The 22,191-nt window shown below is 42.6% G+C and overlaps 2 protein-coding genes across 2 annotated transcripts in view; one reads left to right on the top strand and one right to left on the bottom strand.

The window, feature by feature from the left end:
* Positions 1–4,937, top strand: part of SLC13A4 (solute carrier family 13 member 4) — a 40,862-nt gene extending 35,925 nt beyond the window's left edge. The window contains exons 15-16 of the mRNA XM_067747111.1: positions 55–192; positions 3,682–4,937. Coding sequence (XP_067603212.1) covers positions 55–192; positions 3,682–3,819 — 276 coding nt within the window. The 3' untranslated portion in view covers positions 3,820–4,937. The remainder of the gene's footprint in view (positions 1–54; positions 193–3,681) is intronic.
* A 4,831-nt stretch (positions 4,938–9,768) lies between these two features.
* STMP1 (short transmembrane mitochondrial protein 1) lies at positions 9,769–19,129 on the bottom strand. Its single transcript, XM_067747109.1, has 3 exons — positions 19,008–19,129; positions 11,595–11,648; positions 9,769–10,664 (listed from the first exon to the last, which is right to left on the bottom strand). The coding sequence occupies exons 1-3, from the start codon at positions 19,020–19,022 to the stop codon at positions 10,590–10,592; spliced, it is 144 nt and encodes a 47-aa protein (XP_067603210.1). The 5' UTR covers positions 19,023–19,129; the 3' UTR covers positions 9,769–10,589.
* Positions 19,130–22,191: the final 3,062 nt, after the last annotated feature.

Raw genomic sequence — 22,191 nt, 5'->3', positions numbered from 1 at the left:
AAATGCAAGTCTAATCTCAAGGCTAATGCTTCTGTGAATTCTCTCTTCTCCTAGTCCGAAACGCTGCACATAAATCCACTCTACACCCTGATCCCAGTCACCATGTGCATCTCCTTTGCAGTGATGCTGCCAGTGGGAAACCCCCCTAACGCCATCGTCTTCAGCTATGGGCACTGCCAGATTAAAGATATGGTGAGTCGTGGGTGTCCTCTTCCTGCCAGGCCCACCTGCCATGAGGACAGGGCTGACTGGCCGCACGGCCTTCTCCTCAAGTTTATTATTTTGTAAGCGGTGCCCTTGACCTGTCATAGCTCAGTCTGCTGTGGCAGAAAGAATGGTCCTGGTAAAAGGTTTCTGTATGGTCCGTGCGCACCAAGAATAGCAAAAATGTGCTCTTCCCAAAATCCTAATCTGGGAGAAAGTGGGAATGTGGACAGAAAAAGCTGGGACAGACACGGGATGTGACCCAGTTCCAGAAGGTAAGAGCTTGTTCTAGTCTTTGCCTCAGTTTCTTCATTGGACTGTGGGGATATTCACTCAGAGTTGCTGGTTTATTCACAGAAGGTTAAGTCTGAGACATTGCATGAACCTAGGGTGATAAGAACAGGATCCTTCTATTCAACTCTCTCCCCCAAGCAAGGAACCCCCGAAGCAGCAACTACAAAATGAAGCACTCACAGCTCATTTCTTAGTTTTCAGCGAGGCTCACGAAAGACAGCTCTGAGGGTACATTTTGCCGCTGATTTTAGTGTGCAGCACATCCTCTCTCCACCCCTCAACCTATGCTCACTGCTATGCTTTTTAATACCCAGGGCTGACGGGGCTGGGAAAGGAGGAAGAAACTAATACAGATGACTGGGCCAGGCTGACTGAAACCCGGCCGCTTCACCCTTGCTGAGGGCCTATTTACTTTTCACTCAAATCCAAACTTGATCTCAGCAGCCCTGTAAATATCAAATGGAGAAAAGGAAGAGCTTCAGGCTGGGAGCAGATATTCAGATCCTTTCTACTTTCAAACTGCTCAGCTGAGTCATCTGTATTACTTCAGGGAAGAGAGGTCACAGCCACCCCTCTGTCCCCCTCAGATCTTACTACACAACCCTGTCTGCCCCTACTGAGCTCTGCCCCAACTCCCCTGTCCCCACGAAGACCACCCCCGCCGCTTCTCCCCGGCCCGCTCCCTCTGCCATGTGCTTCCCCTGATCACCCCTGCCTTCTACCCTGGAATCAAGTGATCAGAGACAGTCTTTTGTGTTTTTTTAACATCTTTATTGGAGTATAATTGCTTTACAATGGTGTGTTAGTTTCTGCTTTATAACAAAGTGAATCAGTTATATATATACATATGTTCCCATATCTCTTCCCTCTTGCGTCTCCCTCCCTCCCACCCTCCCTATCCCACCCCTCTAGGTGGTCACAGAGCACCCAGCTGATCTCCCTGTGCTATGCGGCTGCTTCCCACTAGCTATCTATTTTACGTTTGGTAGTGTATATATGTCCATGCCTCTCTCTTACTTCGTCTCAGCTTACCCTTCCCCCTATCCATGTCCTCAAGCCCATTCTCTACCGTCTGCATCTTTATTCCTGTCCTGCACCTAGGTTCTTCAGAACCATTTTTTTTTTTTAGATTCCATATATATGCGTTAGCATACAGTATTTGTTTTTCTCTTTCTGACTTACTTCACTCTGTATGACAGACTCTAGGTCCATCCACCTCACTACAAATAACTCAATTTCGTTTCTTTTTATGGCTGAGTAATATTCCATTGTATATATGTGCCACATCTTCTTTATCCATTCATCTGTTGATGGACACTTAGGTTGCTTCCATGTCCTGGCTATTGTAAATAGAGCTTCAGTGAACATTGTGGTACATGTCTCTTTTTGAATTACGGTTTTCTCAGGGTATATGCCCAGTAGTGGGATTGCTGGGTCATATAGTTCTATTTTTAGTTTTTTAAGGAACCTCCATACTGTTCCCCATAGCGGCTGTATCAATTTACCTTCCCACTAACAGTGCAAGAGGGTTCCCTTTTCTCCACACCCTCTCCAGCATCTATGGTTTGTAGACTTTTTGATGATGGCCATTCTGACTGGTGTGAGGTGTTACCTCATTGTAGTTTTGATTTGCATTTCTCTAACGATTAGTGATGTTGATCATCCTTTCATGTGTTTGTTGGCAATCTGTATATCTTCTTTGGAGAAATGTCTATTTAGGTCTTCTGCCCATTTTTGGATTGGGTTGTTTGTTTTTTTGATATTGAGCTGCAAGAGCTGCTTGTATATTTTGGAGATTAATCCTTTGTCAGTTGCTTCGTTTGCAAATATTTTCTCCCATTCTGAGGGTTGTCTTTTGGTCTTGTTTATGGTTTCCTTTGCTCTGCAAAAGCTTTTAAGTTTCAGTAGGTCCCATCTGTTTATGTTTGTTTTTATTTCCATTTCTCTAGGAGGTGGGTCAAAAAGGATCTTGCTGTAATTTATGTCATAGAGTGTTCTGCCTATGTTTTCCTCTAAGAAGAAAGAGTCATTTTTAAAGGCACTGGATGATGAGCAGTGAGCCGGTCCTGGGTTCTATTCCCAGCCTGGGTACCGACTCAAGACTTCAGTTTCCTCACCTGCTAAGTGAGGAGGTTCAAACTAGATGCTCTGTGTGGTCCCTTTCAGCTCTAAAACGGCCTTAATTTAGCTCCTTTAGAACCTGCCTCCTCTCATCTGCTAGGAAAACATGGTTAGTTCTCCAGGCCAAAAGGCCCAGGAGGCCAGGGTGATTAAGTCCAGGCCTTGAGCCAGAAGGCAGAAAGGCACATCTAGTCATTGGCTTAGAACAATTCCCTGGCATTCATTTTTCCCTTGCAACTTTCCCAACTCAGTCCCAGCTAGTGGACTTGTGGTGACACGCTGTATACTTGGTCATCACCTGGTAGGATGCCAGCCATCCTTACTGTACACTTTTCCAAATGGCCCTGGCTCTGCCATCCCTCACGTCCCCCTTCCACCTGGCAGTGTCAATGCCAGGACAGAAATGGAAGGGGTCAGAGCTGTGGAGGTGACATTCCCTCAGGAGAAAGCAGCAAAGGCCCCATGCCAGCCAGGGTGCCTGTGTCACCTTCCTGTGGAAGGGCTGGTGGGAAGGCAGCTGACCTGTTGCCCCAGGTGAACCTAAGGTACACTACTTCCATGAGCTGTTCCTTGGGGGAAAAAAGGTAACAGTCATAGAATACAGGCTCTCCTGTGAGTCGTATGTGTCAGCACATTAAAGGCTCTGAGAGGTTCCTGCTTTACAAGCTCTGTTTAATCTTGATGAACACATTCCCTATGATGTAGCTACAGAACCCTTTTTTTAGTGTAACTTAACATCCCAAGATCTGGTGTTCCAAGTACATGGCTTCTAGGCCTCCATGTAATAGCGAGAGTGCTACAAACACAGAGAAGGTTCTAATGGCTGTCTCCCAGCCCCAAGTCCTCCCTGCTCTCCTGTCCTCAACAGTCCTGTGCCCCCTACAAGGCACCACTAGGGCACCCCAGGCAGTGACTGGAACAAATCGGGGCCAAGCAGGTGGGCTGTGATCACATTGGGGGTGAGGCTCAGGCAGGGGACACAGGTGGGGAGCATCTGGGGATCTGTGCTGCTGCCTGCTCACGGTGACTAGTCTGTGTGTCCTGCTGCTTTGTCTCCTGCAGGTGAAGGCTGGTCTGGGGGTCAATGTCATTGGCCTGGTGATAGTGATGGTGGCCATCAATACATGGGGAATTAGCCTCTTCCACCTGGACACTTTTCCCGCCTGGGCTAAGGTCAGTAACATCACTGATCAGGCCTAACAGAAGTGGGCAAATGGCCCAACCAAAGGAGCTGCCAGCACCCGGCAGAATCTGACCAACAGGCCAAGCAGACCACCAGGAGTGCAAAACCCCCAGCAGAAGATTCCGCCAGCTACCACCTCGAGTGAATTGCAGGGAGCCTTCAACAACCAAATGCACAGGCTCGGATGTTAGTGTCTTCTGCTCTGCCCTCCTTCCTTAGCACCACAGCTCAAGGAAACCTAAAACCGTTCTCACTTCCTTGTATCTAGTCTCTCCAATCAGCTCTTTCTGAAGACAGGAAGAAACAAAAGCCTGTCTTTGTTGCCCCTCAGAGGCTAATCCTCACAAACTGACTAGCCTCACTGGGTTTGATGTTATTCTTAATTTCTTGATCCCTTTTAGGAGTAGAAGGAGAAATCCAAATCATCCTACCTATGCACAGAGAGTGACACCAGTGACTTCTCTTTGGGGGAAAATCTCACCTAGAACTTGAGACCTAATGTTGCCTCATTTCTCTCAAGTGTTTCTATCGTAAGTTCTCTCCACAAAAAGGCAGTTCTTAGTAAGTCCTCTTTGTGGCAATCAGTACTCTTTTATCACTACTCTGATTCCTTTTTAAGTGTCTCTCTTCAGTGGCTTCTCTATACCTTGGCACCAAATTCCTGTAAAGAAATAGTCCCCTTCAGGAAGAGGCTGGTGCTGTTCTCTCTGTCAAAGGAAAAGGAAGTAGAGAAAGAAGACACATTGAGATTAGTGTCTCTCTCTTCACTCATCACTAACCATCAATACCACCGTGCTGGTTAAGTGTCGGGAGGGAGAAAAAACGTTCATACTTGTCTTATAAGGAGGCCGAAACTGTGATTAAGACCATCGCACTATTAATGATATTTGACGGACTTTCTTCTGGAGGTAATGAGTAGTTCGTCCCTGAGAAGACAAGCACAGAAAGGTCCAAACACATCAGTCACTTTCTACAAGTTAATGAGCCTCTTGAGGGGAGGGGAGATGTCTTACGTCTCCTAAAGTCCCCAACAACTTATACAATATAGTAAACTGTACCTGCTCAATAAACGTTTCCTTTGAGAAAAATCACTTTGGAAATCCAGGCCTCCTCCTTCCTCCTGTACTATACCCCCTTTCCCCCAAGACAGAGGTCCTTGCTATAGGACTGGATGAAGCTCCCAGGCCCTCCAGTCTTCAGGCATTACACATTTCTGATTTCTACCATCAGTTACTTGCTAAATACACCTTATGGGAAAAGGAGGACCCCACAGTTGCTGCACTTCTTGAACTGATTTTAAGTTACTATTGATAACACGTGCAGTTTTCCCATAATAATTAACCAATAAGTTACTCCCTTAGTTTACCAAGTATCTGTGAGTTACAAAATTCTTTTGTGCCAAACTTGCACCAGGTTTAATCAGGAATATTACTGCTTCTGCCAATTAGCTTAAGCCAAATTATCTGGCCACTTATAAAAGTGAATGAGCCCATATGAAATACCAGTATTAGGTACACTACGTCTGGTTTGACGAAGCCAGATCACTACAGTCACGTGGCTTTAAAATGTTCGGGGAGCGGGGGGGCTTCCCTGGTGGCGCAGTGGTTGAGAGTCCGCCTGCCGATGCAGGGGACACGGGTTCGTGCCCCGGTCCGGGAAGATCCTGCATGCCGCGGAGCGGCTGGGCCCGTGAGCCATGGCCGCTGAGCCTGCGCGTCCGGAGCCTGTGCTCCGCAACGGGAGAGGCCACAACAGTGAGAGGCCCGCGTACCGCAAAAAAAAAAAAAAAAAAAGTTCAGAAGAGTCAGAATGTCACTCCTAATGTCAGGGTAGCCAAATTCTCGAATGTCTGACCTATTACCGAACTTAGACACCAAGCCTTTAAGTCAGACAATAAGACAAAGGCACAGATAAGATGGTTCTGGGAGTATAAATAAGTAAAAAGAGAAAGAAGAGTTGACTTAGAATTAAGTTGACTTAGAATGATTGGCCCCTGTTCAGCTATTTGAGACCCTGACTCACTCCGAAAGGGAAAGCAGTGGAGCCCCCCTGCAGCTGCTGCCAGGTCCGCCAGTCAGCTAAGCAGCCAGCTCAGAAAGGGTGTTTACTTTGGTCTGGTCAGTAGCCTGAACAGCACTGTGTTCTCCCCAGACCACAGATTCAGGCCAAAGAAGATTGCTCGTTCCAGATATGACTAACAAATGGTCAGCTATGACTAACAATTCTTTGTCTTCTAAAATCACTCTGCTGTTGGACAGGAACTACAATAATAGCTGTACTTACTAGTCTTGTCTCTTGCAAATATATTAAATTTGATTTTATCTTCTCATATCACAACTCTACATGGGCAGAAAAGCTATAAGTGATCATCTTATACCAGCTCATTTTATAGATGATGAAACTGAGAAACAATAAGCACAGTTGCATCTTATTCTCGATTATACATCAAATCTGCTTAAAGTTGTCTCTCAAATTCCTTTAAGTCACCCATGAAGTACAGGGTATACTATCTTTTATGTTAGTATTTACATGAAAAAGACTCACATGCCATCTTAGGAAGTAAAAAATAGCTAGTTTTTCCTCCATTGTCAAAATAGATCCCTGTTTATTTAGCTGAGCCCAAATAAAGCAGGTGGCTTTAGGACCCTGTTTGAAAAATACATCTGAACACTAGAATCACCCTCACGCACTACTGAGATATCCAAACCATTAAAAGAGAAAGGGAACTGACAGCACCCGAGGGCACAGGGAGCCATCCTGGGGCTGTGCTCACAGAATGAATGCCGAGCACGCTGCCCGCACTTTTTACAGGGCACCTTCTGCTTGGTCCAATCCTGTACAGCTGTACAGCTAAGAACCAGGCAACGTCACTGCACTTTTCCTAAGCAGGCGCAGAACTCAGATTTTGCAATGTCCCACCCTGCCCCATGCACTTTCCACGAATCTTCACCGTTGGGTTGTTTCTCTCCCAGTGCCTCAAAACATGCCATCCGCTAGGTCTTCAGTACTTGACTACATTGCACCCAGATTTAGGAAAGGTATAAACTGAACACTGGAAAATCCAAGTCTCACAGACTCCCTATTAAGATCAGGCAAGGTCTCACTATACTTCCCCTTCATCGCCCTGTTCCTTTCCATAAGGCAAGGCCCTAACAGTCAGTAGGGAAAGAAGAACTCATTCATCTGTGTAAGGCATGGAAATGGTATGTGCAAAGTCCGAGCCGGGAAGCTGAAGAAAAGCCTCATATGCTCCAGTACGGTATATAGTGTTCCTTCAGGAGGAGTAACAGAAAAAGCATTTAAAATGTGAGAGAGCTCCGCAGAAAAACAAACATCAGCATAGTACCTAGGGAGTGAATTGCCCAGTGGAAGTGAAAACATGATGCATGTTATATGCTCCATGAACCCGTTAAGTACAGACGACTGGAAAACCCACACATCCCAACTTTTCTCTAGAGTCACACAAATGAAAATTGAGTAAATGATTTAGAAAGAGGGGGCTTCCCTGGTGGCGCAGTGGTTAAGAATCCACCTGCCAATGCAGGGGACACAGGTTCGAGCCCTAGTCTGGGAAGATTTCACATGCCATGGAGCAACTAAGCCCGTGTGCCACAACTACTGAGCCCATGAGCCACAACTACTGAGCCCGCGTGCCACAACTACTGAAGCCCACGCGCCCACGTGCTCAACAAGAGTAGCCACTGCAATGAGAAGCCCACGCACCGCAACGAACGGTAGCCCCCGCTCACCACAACTAGAAAAAGCCCGCGCAGCAATGAAGACCCAATGCAGCCATAAATTAATTTTTTTTTTAAAGTTCACTATGAGTTAGAAAGAAGGAAATAAAATTGTCCCTTTAAATCAAAACTGCTTAACTGTATAAAACACTAAATCAGATGAGACATCTAAAGACATCAACTGGTAACTTCAACTCATAAAATACAGTGCCTTTTAACAATTTTAAGTAAGGTTCTTTTGTTTTTTTCTCTCCCTTTGGCTTTTTTTTTTGTTTGGGAGGGTTACAGTTTAAGAATAAGCTTTCCAGTTCAATGTATTTTTTAGGTTCCCAACATAAACCCTGAAGTCTTATTTTTCACACGTGAGTAACCTTCAGTAGAATTTTATGTAACCCTCTTAAGTCAGGTGTAGCAAAAAGTTTCCTTAAGTCACATCAGCAGTTGTTTTCAAACTTTTTTTAAAAGAAAAGAAGGCATGTCTTGCAATGGTTCTTCCCATCCCTCCACTGCTTTGTAAGGCAAGGGCCTCTACAAAACACCCAGGAAATGTACCTTTCAGTGCCACAATCACAATAACCACACCCCTTAAAAGCCATGATGGTTCTGGGTTCCTCCAACAATATATCTCAGTGAAGATAAACCTGCCTGAGAACTCCGAGCTCCTTTCACTCCTGCAAGAACCTAAAACTAGGAGAGGGGCTCTGAATGGTGACCAGGAAGTCAGCCTGCGTTCACTGTGTAGCAGTTTACACGGTGAAGGTGATTTGCTGGGTGGCTCCCACTGGCAGAAATGATCCTGTCATCGAGGTAAGTGTCACTCCTGAGGGAAGCTCCAAGTCCAAACGAGCTTTGTTTACAATATATAATTATAGAGACCTAATTTTCCAATGTCCAAGTGACCCTCAAAGAAGCCACTCTGGGAGAACACACGCACACAATGCTCCATGGTTGATAACAAGGGATCCCTCTTTGGAAACAGTTTCCCAAGCTTGTGGCATTTTGAATATCCTCAAGGATGGTAAACCTCTAGCCTTCGAGGATTTGGTCGTTCAAGATCAAACCTTGTAAGCCAGGTGGTATGATCAAGGTGCATACTACAGATTTTCATCAACAAAGAGAGTGACCATAGAATAATGACAAGTTTTGCACAGTTCATAAACTGGCTCCAAAGGTGAGTGCAGAAAAACAAAAGTATTCTGACCAAAAGCAACATGTTTGGACTAATATCTACTATTTATTGGACAATTTGCAAAGCACTGTGCTACACATCACATACATTATTTCTACTGTTTCTCATGGAAGCCCTATGAGGTAGGTATTGTATCCACATCTTACAGAGAACACAACAGTTTCAGAAAAATAAGCTGCTTGCCCCTGATCACACTGCAAGGGAGAAGCCAACCATAATATGATCCTAACCTGTCTCACGCACCAGTACAACCTGCAGGGACAAAACTTATCTCCATGTATGAAAGATCCATGTTTCCAAAGAGAAGCAGAATCACTTTATTTTATAATCACATTTAGTATCAGTGGCATCACTGTCTGAAAATAACAGTCTCTAAACCATTCTTCCAGTTTACTAATTCTGCTAAAATGTCTTCAGAAATGGCATCATCAGTGAAGCTGCCCAACAAGCCCTCTGGAACCAAACACCCAGTGAAATGGGCCTTTATTTATATTTAGTGCAAAATACACTTCCAGGACTTTAGCTTGGAGCTATCCCCCTGCACAGATATGTATAATAACATTAGGTTCAAGGTTATCACTGTAATAGCAACAGATAGGAAACAACCTAAATGTTCCTCAGGAGCAGATTAAATAAAATTATGGTATATTCATTCAGTAGAACCTTATGTAGCCAAAAAAAGGAAAGAGTTTCTTTGTTCCTTACCTACTGATATGGAATGACCTCCACTGGGGAAAACACTGTATATAGTTTGTTATCATTTGTATAAAAACCCCCATGTACATGTGTTTGTTCAGGCACAAAATCTTTCGCAAAAGGATACAGGGAACTAGCGAGTGCCTGACTCCAGGGAGAGGAACTAGGAGCTGAGGGACAATGCAGATCACTTTGTACTGACCCAGGGGAAAAGTCAGGTATTTAAACTTTTTTATCAATTAAAAAAAATTATGGACTGATTATACACTTGAAAAATTACAAGAGTAATTTATGGTTGCAGAAAGAAAAACACAAAAAGTCTTCTTATGAGAATCACTATAAAGTTATAATTTAAATACATTTTTTTAATGTAAAAAGGCATAAAATTTCCTTTATAGACAACTTCTCCTTTATCTACCATGTAATGTCAAATGTGCCTGTAATCCCATAAAATAAGTATGATTCTTATGAGAAAACAGAGCCAGATCAAATGCATCGTTAGGAAAAAACATGCATACTAGACTATGAATTCTACTGAGGACAAAGGCCATTACTTTAAATACTTTTCAATTCCCCAGTTCCTGACAGGGTTCTCAAAACAGAGTTTCTTGGTTAATGAATAGCAAATTGATTTATTGGTTAAATTAGCAACTATGGAGCTTCCTGACAACAACATAAAATTAGTGGATAACTCACCAGAAACTGGCTTCTAGATTTTCATTTTAATTACTATTTTGAAACAACATAATTTAGTACCAAAGGTTTAAACACCCAATATAATTTCTAGACTGTGAAATCAGCATTATTTATATCTCATCAGCTATACAAAACTCATCAATTTTTCTTTTGAAAACGGTAGTAGAAATCCCAAAGAATAAGGGAGAGACTACTAATTAAAGGTTACGTTTACTAATCTAGCACCACAATTCCATTCTCAGGACCTCCCAAGTGGCTGGAAGGAGGAAGGGAAGAAGTGAGGATGTTGGAAAAGTAAGGGCTGTTCTTAACTTGTGGCCCCATTTGTGCTGTAAGGCAATGCAGGGTCTAGCAAAGAAGAAAACTGCTGAGGCTGGAGATGAAAACAAAAGCTTTTGGTTCAGATGGTAAAGGAGGCCCTCAAGAACAGTAGAATCAGTTTATCCAGGAGGCAGTGCTGGAGTTGGCCTCATGAACTAGGGGGTTTCTTCTTGGCATCCACGTCCTTTTTAATTTCTTCAAGTTTTTTAGCCAGGTTTGGTATCTTTAAAGAGAAAAGAGATTATTATCATTTCGCATCTACCTAATCAATATTTTTTCATTTCTCTTCCTCTAAAGATAAATGGATTTTTTACTTTTCCTCTAAAAGAAACCTGCTCAACAGTGGTCTTTCTTAGCCTCATAACTGCCTAAGAAGGATACCAAAAGATGTAAGTTAAAGTAGGCTCCCTCCCCAAAAGCCAGAACCTGACTTCTACTTTTATATACCCACTTAGCCCCTCAATCCAGTGCCAAGTAAAAGCTGTACATATAAACAATAAATGTGACATAAATTAACAAGCACCTGCCTAGAAAACCACATGACTCAAGTGAAGGTTGACAAAGGGAATTCCCTTTATCACACTAAAAGCTTCACTATAAAACAAATCAAAAGTTAATATCATGTTTCCCTTCCTTATCTCTTTAAAATAAGCATTACCTTTTAGGATCCCCATTCATGGGCATTTGTGTCACCTGATTTTCAACTTCCCCATCTGTAAAGTGAAGCTAATACAACTCCCTACTTCACAAAACGCTGTTCTCCTTAAATGTGTTGCACTATATGAATCCACCTCCAAATTACCCAGTCATCTCTACTACTGGGTAGGGTGCTGAAAAGATTATCCAATTTAAGTATCACTTGATTTTCCATAGAACTGTAAGAATCTAACAGTGTTACTCTATGCTAACAAACCCAGCTCAGGATCACCATGAGACCACCTAAACTGATGGGATTTTTGCACTCCTATGGTGACAGGTGCTTCTGTGAGTTCTGTTATTTTTTCAAACAATGGAAAGTCTTTCTACAAAATTCAGGACTTTTTCCTCAGACCTATGGACCTTGTTTGCTGGAAGGCATACCTTACTTCAGCAAACACAAGTCACTATGTATTAGTTACGTGAAATGAAGGAAGACGTGAATATGGTCACTTACGTCATAGTTCTGAGCCAGATACATTCCCACCACGTTGCCAAGAGTAAATCCAAGCTGTAAGGATAGAACAGGAAGAGTCACACTGGAGACGGAGCTCTGTGCCATCCAATACCACACCAGACTACATGGATAATATTCTCCTAAGGAGCGCAGGACAGTTATAAGACCCCGATGTCCAGGCTAGGGCCATGCATAGCATGAAATTCACATCTTTCTTCTATAAAATAAACACAGAAATATCCTCCCAAAAGGTTAAAGAGTATACGAAAGAATATACGGTAGCACTGAACACATCGACCTTATAAATATTTGGCTGTAAGTTCTAGAAACTCAAGTCAAAATTCCGATTTTTGTTGTTAAAAGCCAGTTTATTTATTTTTATTTTTTTGGTTTTGAGATTTTTTATTTCTTGCTACATCAAGTAAAAAGTATTCAATTTTAAAAAGCATTCGGCTAAATCGTAGGATCTTAGAAAATGAAGGGACCTTCACAGTTCAATCTCTTCATATTTCAAGAGGCACCTGAGGCCTAGGACATGGCCATTCATAACAGGAGCACAGGACAACCTAAATTAGATTCACACTCAAACACTAAAATATACAGTGAGATAAAGCAGGAAGCTGACATGCAACTGAGACAGCACATGGTTTAGCACTCTGCCCTGGATGGAGTCTAATGGGCAGGGCACTTAAGACCTGCAGAGAACACAGGTCCCCTAACCATCTCTTAGTCAGTGACAAGAGAGACAGGCACGATTTTTAGAGAACTGTTTATCCCACTGGGTGACTCTTCCTGAACAAAATCTGTTTCATGAAAATTTAAAGCACTCCCTTCACACCAAAAGAGTTTCAAAGTTCCTTAAGATTGGAGTTTTAATGATGATCTATAATTTCCTGGGTTTTTTCCCCCAATAATCAAAAATCTCCAACTGAACACCTAACTTCTAATGTTATAAATGTGAACTGGCATCTGATTTTTTTTATCATTTTCTTTAATCAGTGTCACTCCTATTCAATACACAGCAGAGGTTAACAGAGAAAAACAAAGCGCAGCACTTAACACTAATGGTCATATGTGGTGTGGTCGAATCGTCTTCAAGTTGGAGAACAGAGAACAAGTTGGAGAACTTCAGAACACAGCTGGATCCTTAATAAGTTTTAAGCTTACTAAGCTTTAAACACCAAAAGCATAATTTAAATAGGTTTGTTGTAAGTTAAGAAGCATAAAAGAGGCTATCAAGTCTAACCATAGACCATCTTCTGATCATTTGATTAATCAAACATATCTTGTGAATATTTTTACCAATGTGCACCAAGAAGCAAAATGATTTTTTTCACTCCTATGGGTTGAAACCAGGCAGTCAGAGGTTTTCCAAATCCAGAAAGAGTATTAAATTTGCTTAAAAGAAGAGGGGAAGGGCTTCCCTGGTGGCGCAGTGGTTGAGAGTCCGCCTGCCAATGCAGGGGACACGGGTTCGTGCCCCGGTCCAGGAAGATCCCACATGCCGTGGAGCGGCTGGGCCCATGAGCCGTGGCCACTGAGCCTGCGTGTCCGGAGCCTGTGCTCCGCAACGGGAGAGGCCACAGCAGTGAGAGGCCCACGTACCGCAAAAAAAAAAAAAAAGAAGAAGAAGAGGGGAAAAAAATCATCTAAGAATGTTAGCTCTAACACCAAACAGAAAGAACAGAGGGTTGAAAAATTTCAAGAAAAATAAATTAGAGTTCTGGTTCTACCACTGTCTAGCTGTGTACCTTTAGGCATGACACTTAACCTCCTTGGCGCTTTGCTGATCTGAGTTTCCTGATTTCTAAAACATTATACCAACAATGCTCCTTCTAGCTCCAACATTCTAGGATTCTTGGTTCTTACCACGTGTGTCTCAAAATAAATATGGCATATCTAATGTGTCTTCATTTTGGCAATTTCACGAGGCATCAGGGCACATGAAAAAAATAGCAGTTATTTTAAAACACAAAACAAAAACCATGAGTCTCTAGACAAGTCATATCCAATTCCAGTTTCAGAATATTGCTAGGTCTACCAATGGGATATTGTAAAATTACATAAACAACATGAGAGAAATGTGAGGAAAATGCATGACACCAGAAAAGCATTTATATGTTGTTCATGGGATACTCAATAGACAAGTTTAGACAGGTAAAAAATTTTAATCTGAATAAATAAAGGATCTCAAAAAATAAAATCTAAATCTGAGGAACAGAGACTCATTAGTCTGAGAAGTTAGACTGGAGCCAGAGTATAAAACGTCTCGAATGAGTCTGAAACCTCTCTGCAGGCCAAGACCTGGAAGCCTCCTCAGTGGTCCATCCAGATGGCTGGACGCTATCACCATGGTCTTCCTCCACATCACAGGGTCCCCCCATAGTACTCCCTGCAGACAAGATAGTGCAGAAGGAAGGGAAATGCCTTCTTCCCAAGCTCAACACTAAATACATCACTATTATGTCCTCTCTGCCATCATTTTGAAACTTTAGGAATACGTAGCTTCTTCTCACAAACATATTGGGGACAATAAATGGTAAAACACCAGAAGTTTGGGGACTGAGGAGTGACATGAGCGAAGTAATGTAAAGGACAAACAGGTGAGAAGAAATCTGAAAAAAATCCTCCCAAATACATCTGGCCTCCAAAGGTTTTGATTGAAGGATTACAGTCCCTTATACCCTGAAAATCAATTTCATATCCAGCCGTGTGAAAAGATTATAAAATGGTCTCTATCTTAAAGAATTTATATGATGTATAGAAAGAAAAGCTACATATAAGTAAAATAGTTATATAACAACAGAAAGCAGCACCCAGCACAGGATCTTGAATGTAATAGATGCATGAAAAACCAGAACTGAGTCATGAATTAAGTAACAAAATGAGTGATACAGAAGTGATTCTTTTAAGAAACCATACCTGAAAGAGATCGGTGTACCTCAACTTGTTATTAAAGGCTCTAAAGATGCTGAGGAAGTGTTAAAATTTAAACTGGAAAGGGACGTGACTGTGGAGAATCAAGGTACAAGATAGGAATGACAATGTAATGACCTGAATAAAAGAAATAGGCCCAATTAGAAAAGTGGATTTGAACTAAAAACTGGAGAGAAACTACTAGTACAGAGAGCTGGATAGGGCTAGCTGATGGACTTCAAAAAACAAGCAATGGAGTTTAGTTCATTTACAAAACGGTGGGGAGCCACTGACTGCTCTTTACCAGCAGCAACGTGATGAAAGCCCTGCTTTGCAAGCACTCACCTGACAGCTGTTCCCAAAAAAGGCTGAAAAAATACAGATTAGAGAAGGCACACGGGAGAGCAAGCAAACACGAATGAATTGTTTTTCTTCTTTAAAATCAATGAAGATAAATGGAATAGAATAAAGCATCCAGGAATAAACCCTTACATTTATGGTCATGTGATTTTCAACAAGGGTGCTAAGACATCCAATGGGGAAAGAATGCTGGGACAACTGGATATCCACATGCAAAAGAATTAAGTTGGACCCCTACTTTACATCATAAACAAAACTTAACTCAAAATGGATCAAAGACCTAAATGTAAGACTTAAAACTGTAAATCTCTTAGGAGAAAACATACGAGTAAATCTTCATGATCTTGGGGTAGGCGATGGTTTCTTAGATATGACACCAAAAGCACAAGTAACAAAAGAAAAAATAGATAAATTTGATTTTATCAAAATTTAAAACATTTGTGTTTCAAAGAATACCAACAAGAGGGCTTCCCTGGTGGCGCAGTGGTTGGGAGTCCGCCTGCCGATGCAGGGGACACGGGTTCGTGCCCCGGTCTGGGAAGATCCCACATGCTGTGGAGCGGCTGGGCCCGTGAGCCATGGCCTCTCAGCCTGTGCGTCCGGAGCCTGTGCTCTGCAACGGGAGAGGCCACAACAGTGAGAGGCCCGCGTACCACAAAGAAAAAAAAAAGAATACCAACAAGAAAGTGAAGAGAACCCACAGAATGAAATAAATATGTGCAAATCATATATCTGATAAGGGACTTGTACCCAGAATACATAAGGAATTCTTATGAGTGAATGATAAAAAGACAACCCAATTTTAAAACAAGCAAAGGATTTGAACAGACACTTCTCCAAAGAAGATATACAAATAAACGGCCAACAAACACATGAAATCATCATTAGTCATTAGTCATTAAGGAAATGCAGATCAAAACCACAATGAGGTCTCATCGCACCCACTAGGGCGACTTAAATCCAAAAGATGTATAAGTGTTGGCAAGGATATGGAGAACCTTCATACATTGCTGGTGGGAATGTAAAATGATGTAGCCACTTTGGAAAAGTCTTGCAAATCCTCAAAAAGCTGTGCACAGAATTACCATCTGACGCAGCAATTCCACTTTAGGGTATATAACCAAGAAAACTGAAACATGTACCTACACAAAAACTACATGAATATTCATAGCAAGATTATTCATAATAGCCAAAAGGTGGAAACAACCCAAATGTCCATCAACTGGTGAATGAATTAACAAAATGTGGCATATTCACACAATGTAATAATAATCAACCATAAAAAGGAATGAAGTCCTGATTCATGCTACAACATGGATAAACCTTGAAAACATTATGCCAAGTGAGAGGCAGTCAGAAAAGACCACGTATTGTATGATTTAACTTAAAGGAAATGTCCAGAATAGGCAAATCCAGAGAGACACAAAATAAATTAGTGGTTGTCCAGGGTTAGGTGTGAGAGGAATGAGAAATGAATGCTAATGGTATGGAGTTTCTTTGTGGGGGGCAATAAAATATTAGATATAAAAATTAGATAGTGGTGATGCTTGCACAACTCTGTGAACATATTGAAAAAACACTAAATCCTACTAAATCCACTAAATCCTTAAATGGGTGAATTGTATGATGTGTGAACTAACTGTATCTCAAAACTATTAAAAAAAAAAAAAACAGTAAGATTTGGGACCTCCAGGGCTTCCCTGGTGGTGCAGTGGTTGAGAATCTGCCTGCCAATACAGGGGACACGGGTTCGAGCCTTGGTCTGGGAAGATCCCACATGCCGCGGAGCAACTAAGCCCGTGCACCACAGCTACTGAGCCTGTGCTCTAAAGCCTGCGAGCCACAACTACTGAGCCCATGTGCCATATCTACTGAGCCCACGTGCCACAACTACTGAAGTCCGCGTGCCTAGAGCCCATGCTCCGCAACAAGAGAAGCCACTGCAATGAGAAGCCCGTGCACCACAACAAAGAGCAGACCCCGCTCACTGCAACTACAGAAAGCCCACGCGCAGCAACAAAGACCCAACACAGCCAAAAATAAAATTATAAATTTATTTTTAAAAAAATGTCCATGTGTGTTACAATGTGTAAGAATATTGGAAAGCACTGAGATGCAGTATCCAAAAGCCGAGGGAGGAGGGATTAAAGCGGTGATTAAGAGTACCAGGTGCTGCTGCTCTGAGAGATAAGAAAAGCAATACATTACCCCAGTAACAGTACAACAGGCAGTGTACACAAGCCACGAGCAGTGCCCATCATATCAGGTTTCCCTTTAAAAGCTTCAAAAGTTTCCTTACACCAAACTGGCTAAACCATGCTGCAATTAAGGAAGCTACTGCAGTACAAGCAAGGGGAAAGACGCAGCAGGACCACAGGAGCAAGTTTCGATATAGGGATGATGGGCAAATATTTTAATCCAAGGAGAAATGAACAATATCTGAGTCCTTACTGTCATTGTTTCAAGTACTTTAATGTATTAACTCATTTTTAATCATCACAATAAAACCATGAAGTAGGCTCCCATTTTCAGATGTGGAAACTGAAGCATAAAGAATTTAAATAACTTGCCCAAGTTCCCACTGCTTAAAAATGATAATTCAAAGGCAGGAGTCTGATTCTGGAATCTGACCTCTTAAGCACTAGGACATGATGGCTGGTCACAGGTTAAAAGCTCGAGGAGATCTCAGGGATCATCTACATCAACCCCATTGTTTTATAGATGAAATGGCTGAGAGCAAGGAGAAAGATTTGCCCAAGTTCAAATGAGCTGGTGAATCATTTGACAGAGTTAGAATCAAGGTAAAGTTATGCTATTACTTCTTTCAACAAATGCAATGAGAAGGTGGGAGAACATCCGTGTTACTTCTGAACTAGGAATTTAATGAATGGCTTCGGCATCTCTCCTTAAATGCTGAGAATTCTGAATTTGCATATCAGTCACATCCATATTCATACACAGCAATAGTTTATTTCAAAACCAAATAAAGTCACTCTGCAAAGGTACCTAGAAAGTTAAGTGTAAATGAATCCATGTGCTTCCTCCCAGTTATCAATGAGCTACGGCTGTACAGGAGACTCAATTACATCATCTCACACTTTGGGGCTGACACTGTTTTTAACCTGAGTGTTTCCTACAACCATATGGCAGTAATTATTTCTATTGACTCCTAAGCTAATACCCAGTTAGGACACTGGAGAAACTTCCAGAAGCAGAGGTGTAGCCATGTCTTGTTTAGGCAGTTTATGTCAAGGATACTCTCTTTCCGGCCTAGAGATTGAAAAATTAATTACCATCTCAAAAAGGACAGAGGGGCACTTTTTCTTCTTTAATCTCTTTCATAAAGAACGTAACATTTGGGAAAGTATCTCATCCCAAGAGCACTCAATTTCCATCGGCCACCTGGAAGGTATTACAATACCTGCCTCTTATCAGAATCAGAATTTAAACATCCAGTTTTGAAGGCACGAAAACCTGGAAGAAAGACTTTCACCTGGGAGTCTGGCAAGTCCTCCTGAAACCTTCAACCAGGCAATCTTTGAAACACATGGGGCTTTGCCAGAAAACCCGCTTTTAACTGAAAGACCCATGAAAAATAATTTGTTTACTCATGGTAACAGTCGTTTTACCCTAGAGTGAGCATTTTGGAAAAATTATTTGTACACCAGGGCCTGACTCAGGCCAGCAACCAGCCATCCTCCGTCTGGAAGCTATAAAAGGTCTGATGAGCGCTCCCCAGGCCTCTAATTCTGGCGGTTTACTCCTTTAGAGTTTATTCCTGGCCCTCCTACGTTTTCAAAGACGCCAACCAGCAGGGCTCTAAGTCGACGGGATATGTGTCTACGTCAGGGGGTGGCAGTGCAGAAAAAGTCATTAAGGACCCCGGGAGCCTTAACTCGAGGAATACACAAAGCACGCGGGCACGTCACAGAAGAGCTTTGAAAACGCACGCTCTGACCCCTCAGAAGTTTTAGGGACTTGAAGGGAGGCAGAAAAATGCCGGCCAAAGGATTTGGGTGAGGCAGAAACAAAACCCCGCAGCCCACCCCGCCAGGCAACTAGCAGGCGCGGGGGGCAGTGGGACCCGACGGACACACGCCCAGGGCTCCCAGCTCGCTCCTCGGCAGCTCCACTCACCAGGAACTGGAGCATAATGTCGGCAAGGAAGACTCGTAGGTCAGCTACAGCTCCGTGGGCCGTCCGAGAGTGCCTCCTCCGGCGCGACAGGCGGAGCCCGCGGCCGACTTCCGGTTCACGCCCCGCCCCGCCCCGCCCCTTTGGCACCCTCCGCCTCGCATCAGCCGGAAGCGGCTTCTGGCGTCCCCTGGCGGAGCTCCTCGGGATCACCTCCTGAACTGACCGCCCGGCGCGAGCGTGCGGGGCCGGCTAGGAGCAAGTCCCAAGCCCCAAGCCGGGCTTGCATTAGCTTTGAACATTCAGATTCCAGGGCCCAGTCCTCAAATCCCGTTTTTGTAAAGCTGGGTCGGGGCCCAGGAATCTATATTATTAACCGGCATCGCCACACTTATGATGCACAGCCAGTCTTAGAACTCCCTGACCTAGAAGGATCACAGGAGGCGGTGGTTCCCATCCCCACGTGCAAAGCGAATCACCTGTGGAGCTTTTGCGATATACTCCACTGGGGCCCCACACAGAGTTGTATTTTTCAAAAGCTCCACAGATAATGCTGTGTAACCTGCGTTGAGGATCTGTGATAGAGGTTAAGTAGTAAGATGGAGGCCTTTGGAGTCTGGCACAGCTGGGTTCGATTCATGACTGCCGTGCACTTCCTGGGGCAGCCAGAAACGAGTTACTTAACCTCCTTGAAGTTTGCTTTTCTTCAGTGTAAATGGGGCTAGCACCAGCTCCCTTGCTGAATTGTAGGGGGATCAAATGAGACAAGGTAAGGGATCCATAAATGCTTGTCATGTGTCAGGTGTGGACAGTGAGCTCTGGAAGACCTCTTCCTGGCCTCTCTGCACACAGAGATGCCACCTCCTACTCCTGGTCTTCGAATCCCTCTACAACCTCCATCAACACACACACTTACAAAGTAAGACCACCGTCTTCTCTTTGCTCTCAGCCTTTTGAATTCACCCTTATCTGCTATATTAAGTAGAACTCTGGTTTCAAATAGTAAAAACAAAATCATATTAGCTTAAACCAAATGAGAGTGTATTATACAGTAGACGACAAGGAGGAATAGGAAAGCTATTAGGAATTAAGCAGCATTTTCTCTCCATTTCTGCCCTTCTCCATACATCTGTCTCATTGTTCTCTCTCTTTGCTTTACGTTTTTTTTCTGCTTTCCAGAATATGGCCACTGTTACTTAAATTTACTCATTAAATGGTCCATCCAATAGAAAGACTGGATCACTCTTTCATTACTATTTTCAAATACCTGGGAAAGGAATGATGATTGGTGTCAGTTGCTTTCCAATCAATTGTAACTAGAACAGACAGGGTCTCTTTGAACTGAAGTGGCTGCCAAGAGGAAGGAGATGCTGGTAGATGGCTGTAACACACTCTACTTTCCAATATGTCTAGGTTAAACCTTGAGTCAGTCAAGTCTTGACCAGGGCTTCTCAAAATTAATGTGCATTCAGATAACCTGGGGATCTTGTTAAACTGCAGATTCTAATTCAACATATCTGAGTTGGGTCCTGAGAGTCGGTATTTCTACTAAGCTCCTAAGAGATGCTGCTACTAGTGGTCTGTGAACCATGCTTTGAGTTACAAGACACCAGACTATAAGCTACATGAGGGTGAGGACTTTATTTGGTTCACAACTCCATTCCTAGTGCCCAGAAAGTGAACACAATATTTATTGAAATTCCTTGTATAAAACCTTGTCTGCTTCTTACAGATAAAGCCTTAAATGAAGTCTGGCTTTTCCCCTAAGGCCTTTTCAAAGGCTCTCTCTCCATAACCCCAAATAACCACGAGGCATGGAAAAGGCAGGATTCTTTGACTACTTTCAGGTTATTACTTAAATGTTCTCATATTTTAAAAACCTCCTTTAAAATTCATGTCTTCCCTCTACCCCTTCACAGTGCCTTAGGTTATTGACTTCCTTAGGCAGTCCCCCCATTCACTGAAGGTTTGGCATCTAACAGCCTTCCATTCAGTCCCAAGCTATCATCATCATGGGTGACTTCAAAGGCCATGAACATTTGTATGTTCAAAGAATCCTTACCTCTAATGACTTTGATCCTCACACCACTTCAGCAATCCACCATCATGTTCATAACCCACACTTTGTCACCTCCTGGACCTGCTCCACCTGTGAAGTATTACATTCCAAAATCCTACCTTCTATCCTATCAACTCTTTGACCTTAGCCAGATGTCCAGTCTCTCAGCTGTTCCATAGTCTCACAAGCTATGAGCTTCCTCCTGGCTTCACCCTTTTCTATCTGGTCTAAACCCCCAAGAGATCAGAACTTCAGTCAAGGACCATTAGCCTCAAATTTCATATCCATTGCCTTTCTGTGATACCTGCATTTCAAAATTTTAATTCTTGATCAGTCTGCCTTTTTCAGTTCCATTCTGAGCATCAAACGTATAACGTGGATCATTCAACAAATGATATTGATCTAATGAGGTTCACTGTTATTTTTCCACCTGGAAAGAATAATGTTGGGTTCCTACTTCACACTTTACACATAAGTTACAGATAAATAACAACCTAAACAAAACAAAGCAAAACAAAAAAAATATTAATATCACTAAAAAGGGAGAAATTCTTTTATAATTTCCAAATTTGAAGGTTTTTCACGTGACCCACATGGTACAAAACCCAGAAGCCATAAAAGAAAAGACTGATAAAATCAACTACATACAAATAAAAAATTTTCTGTATGGCAGAAAGGAAGAGAGAAAGAGAAAGAAAGAAAAACATTATTTGTAAAATAAGTGACAAGGCCTAATTTTCTTTATGTAAAGAGCTCCCACAATTCATTGAGACCAACAATCCAATAAAATGTGGTCAAAGGATATGAACAGCTCATAGAAAAGGAAATACAAATGGCTCAAACATATGGAAAGATACTCAGTGACATTCACACTAAGAGAAATGTAAATTACTACCATAATGAGGTGTCATTTTCCTCCTGATTAGCAAAAATCAAAAAGCTTGATTATACACTGTATTGGAAAAAGTAGGGAAACAGGCATAGCCATACAGTACTAATAGGGATACAAATTTTTGTTGTTGGTGGGTTTTTTTTTGGCTGCGTTGGGTCTTTGTTGCTGCGCGTGAGCTTTCTCTAGTTGCGGCAAGCGGGGGCTACTCTTCGTTGCGGTGTGTGGGCTTCTCATTG

The sequence above is a fragment of the Pseudorca crassidens genome, chromosome 8, assembly GCF_039906515.1.
Source record: "Pseudorca crassidens isolate mPseCra1 chromosome 8, mPseCra1.hap1, whole genome shotgun sequence".
Taxonomy (NCBI): Eukaryota; Metazoa; Chordata; class Mammalia; order Artiodactyla; family Delphinidae; genus Pseudorca; species Pseudorca crassidens.
Note: the sequence above shows the minus strand (reverse complement) of the source record. Positions and strands in the feature narration are given on the sequence as shown.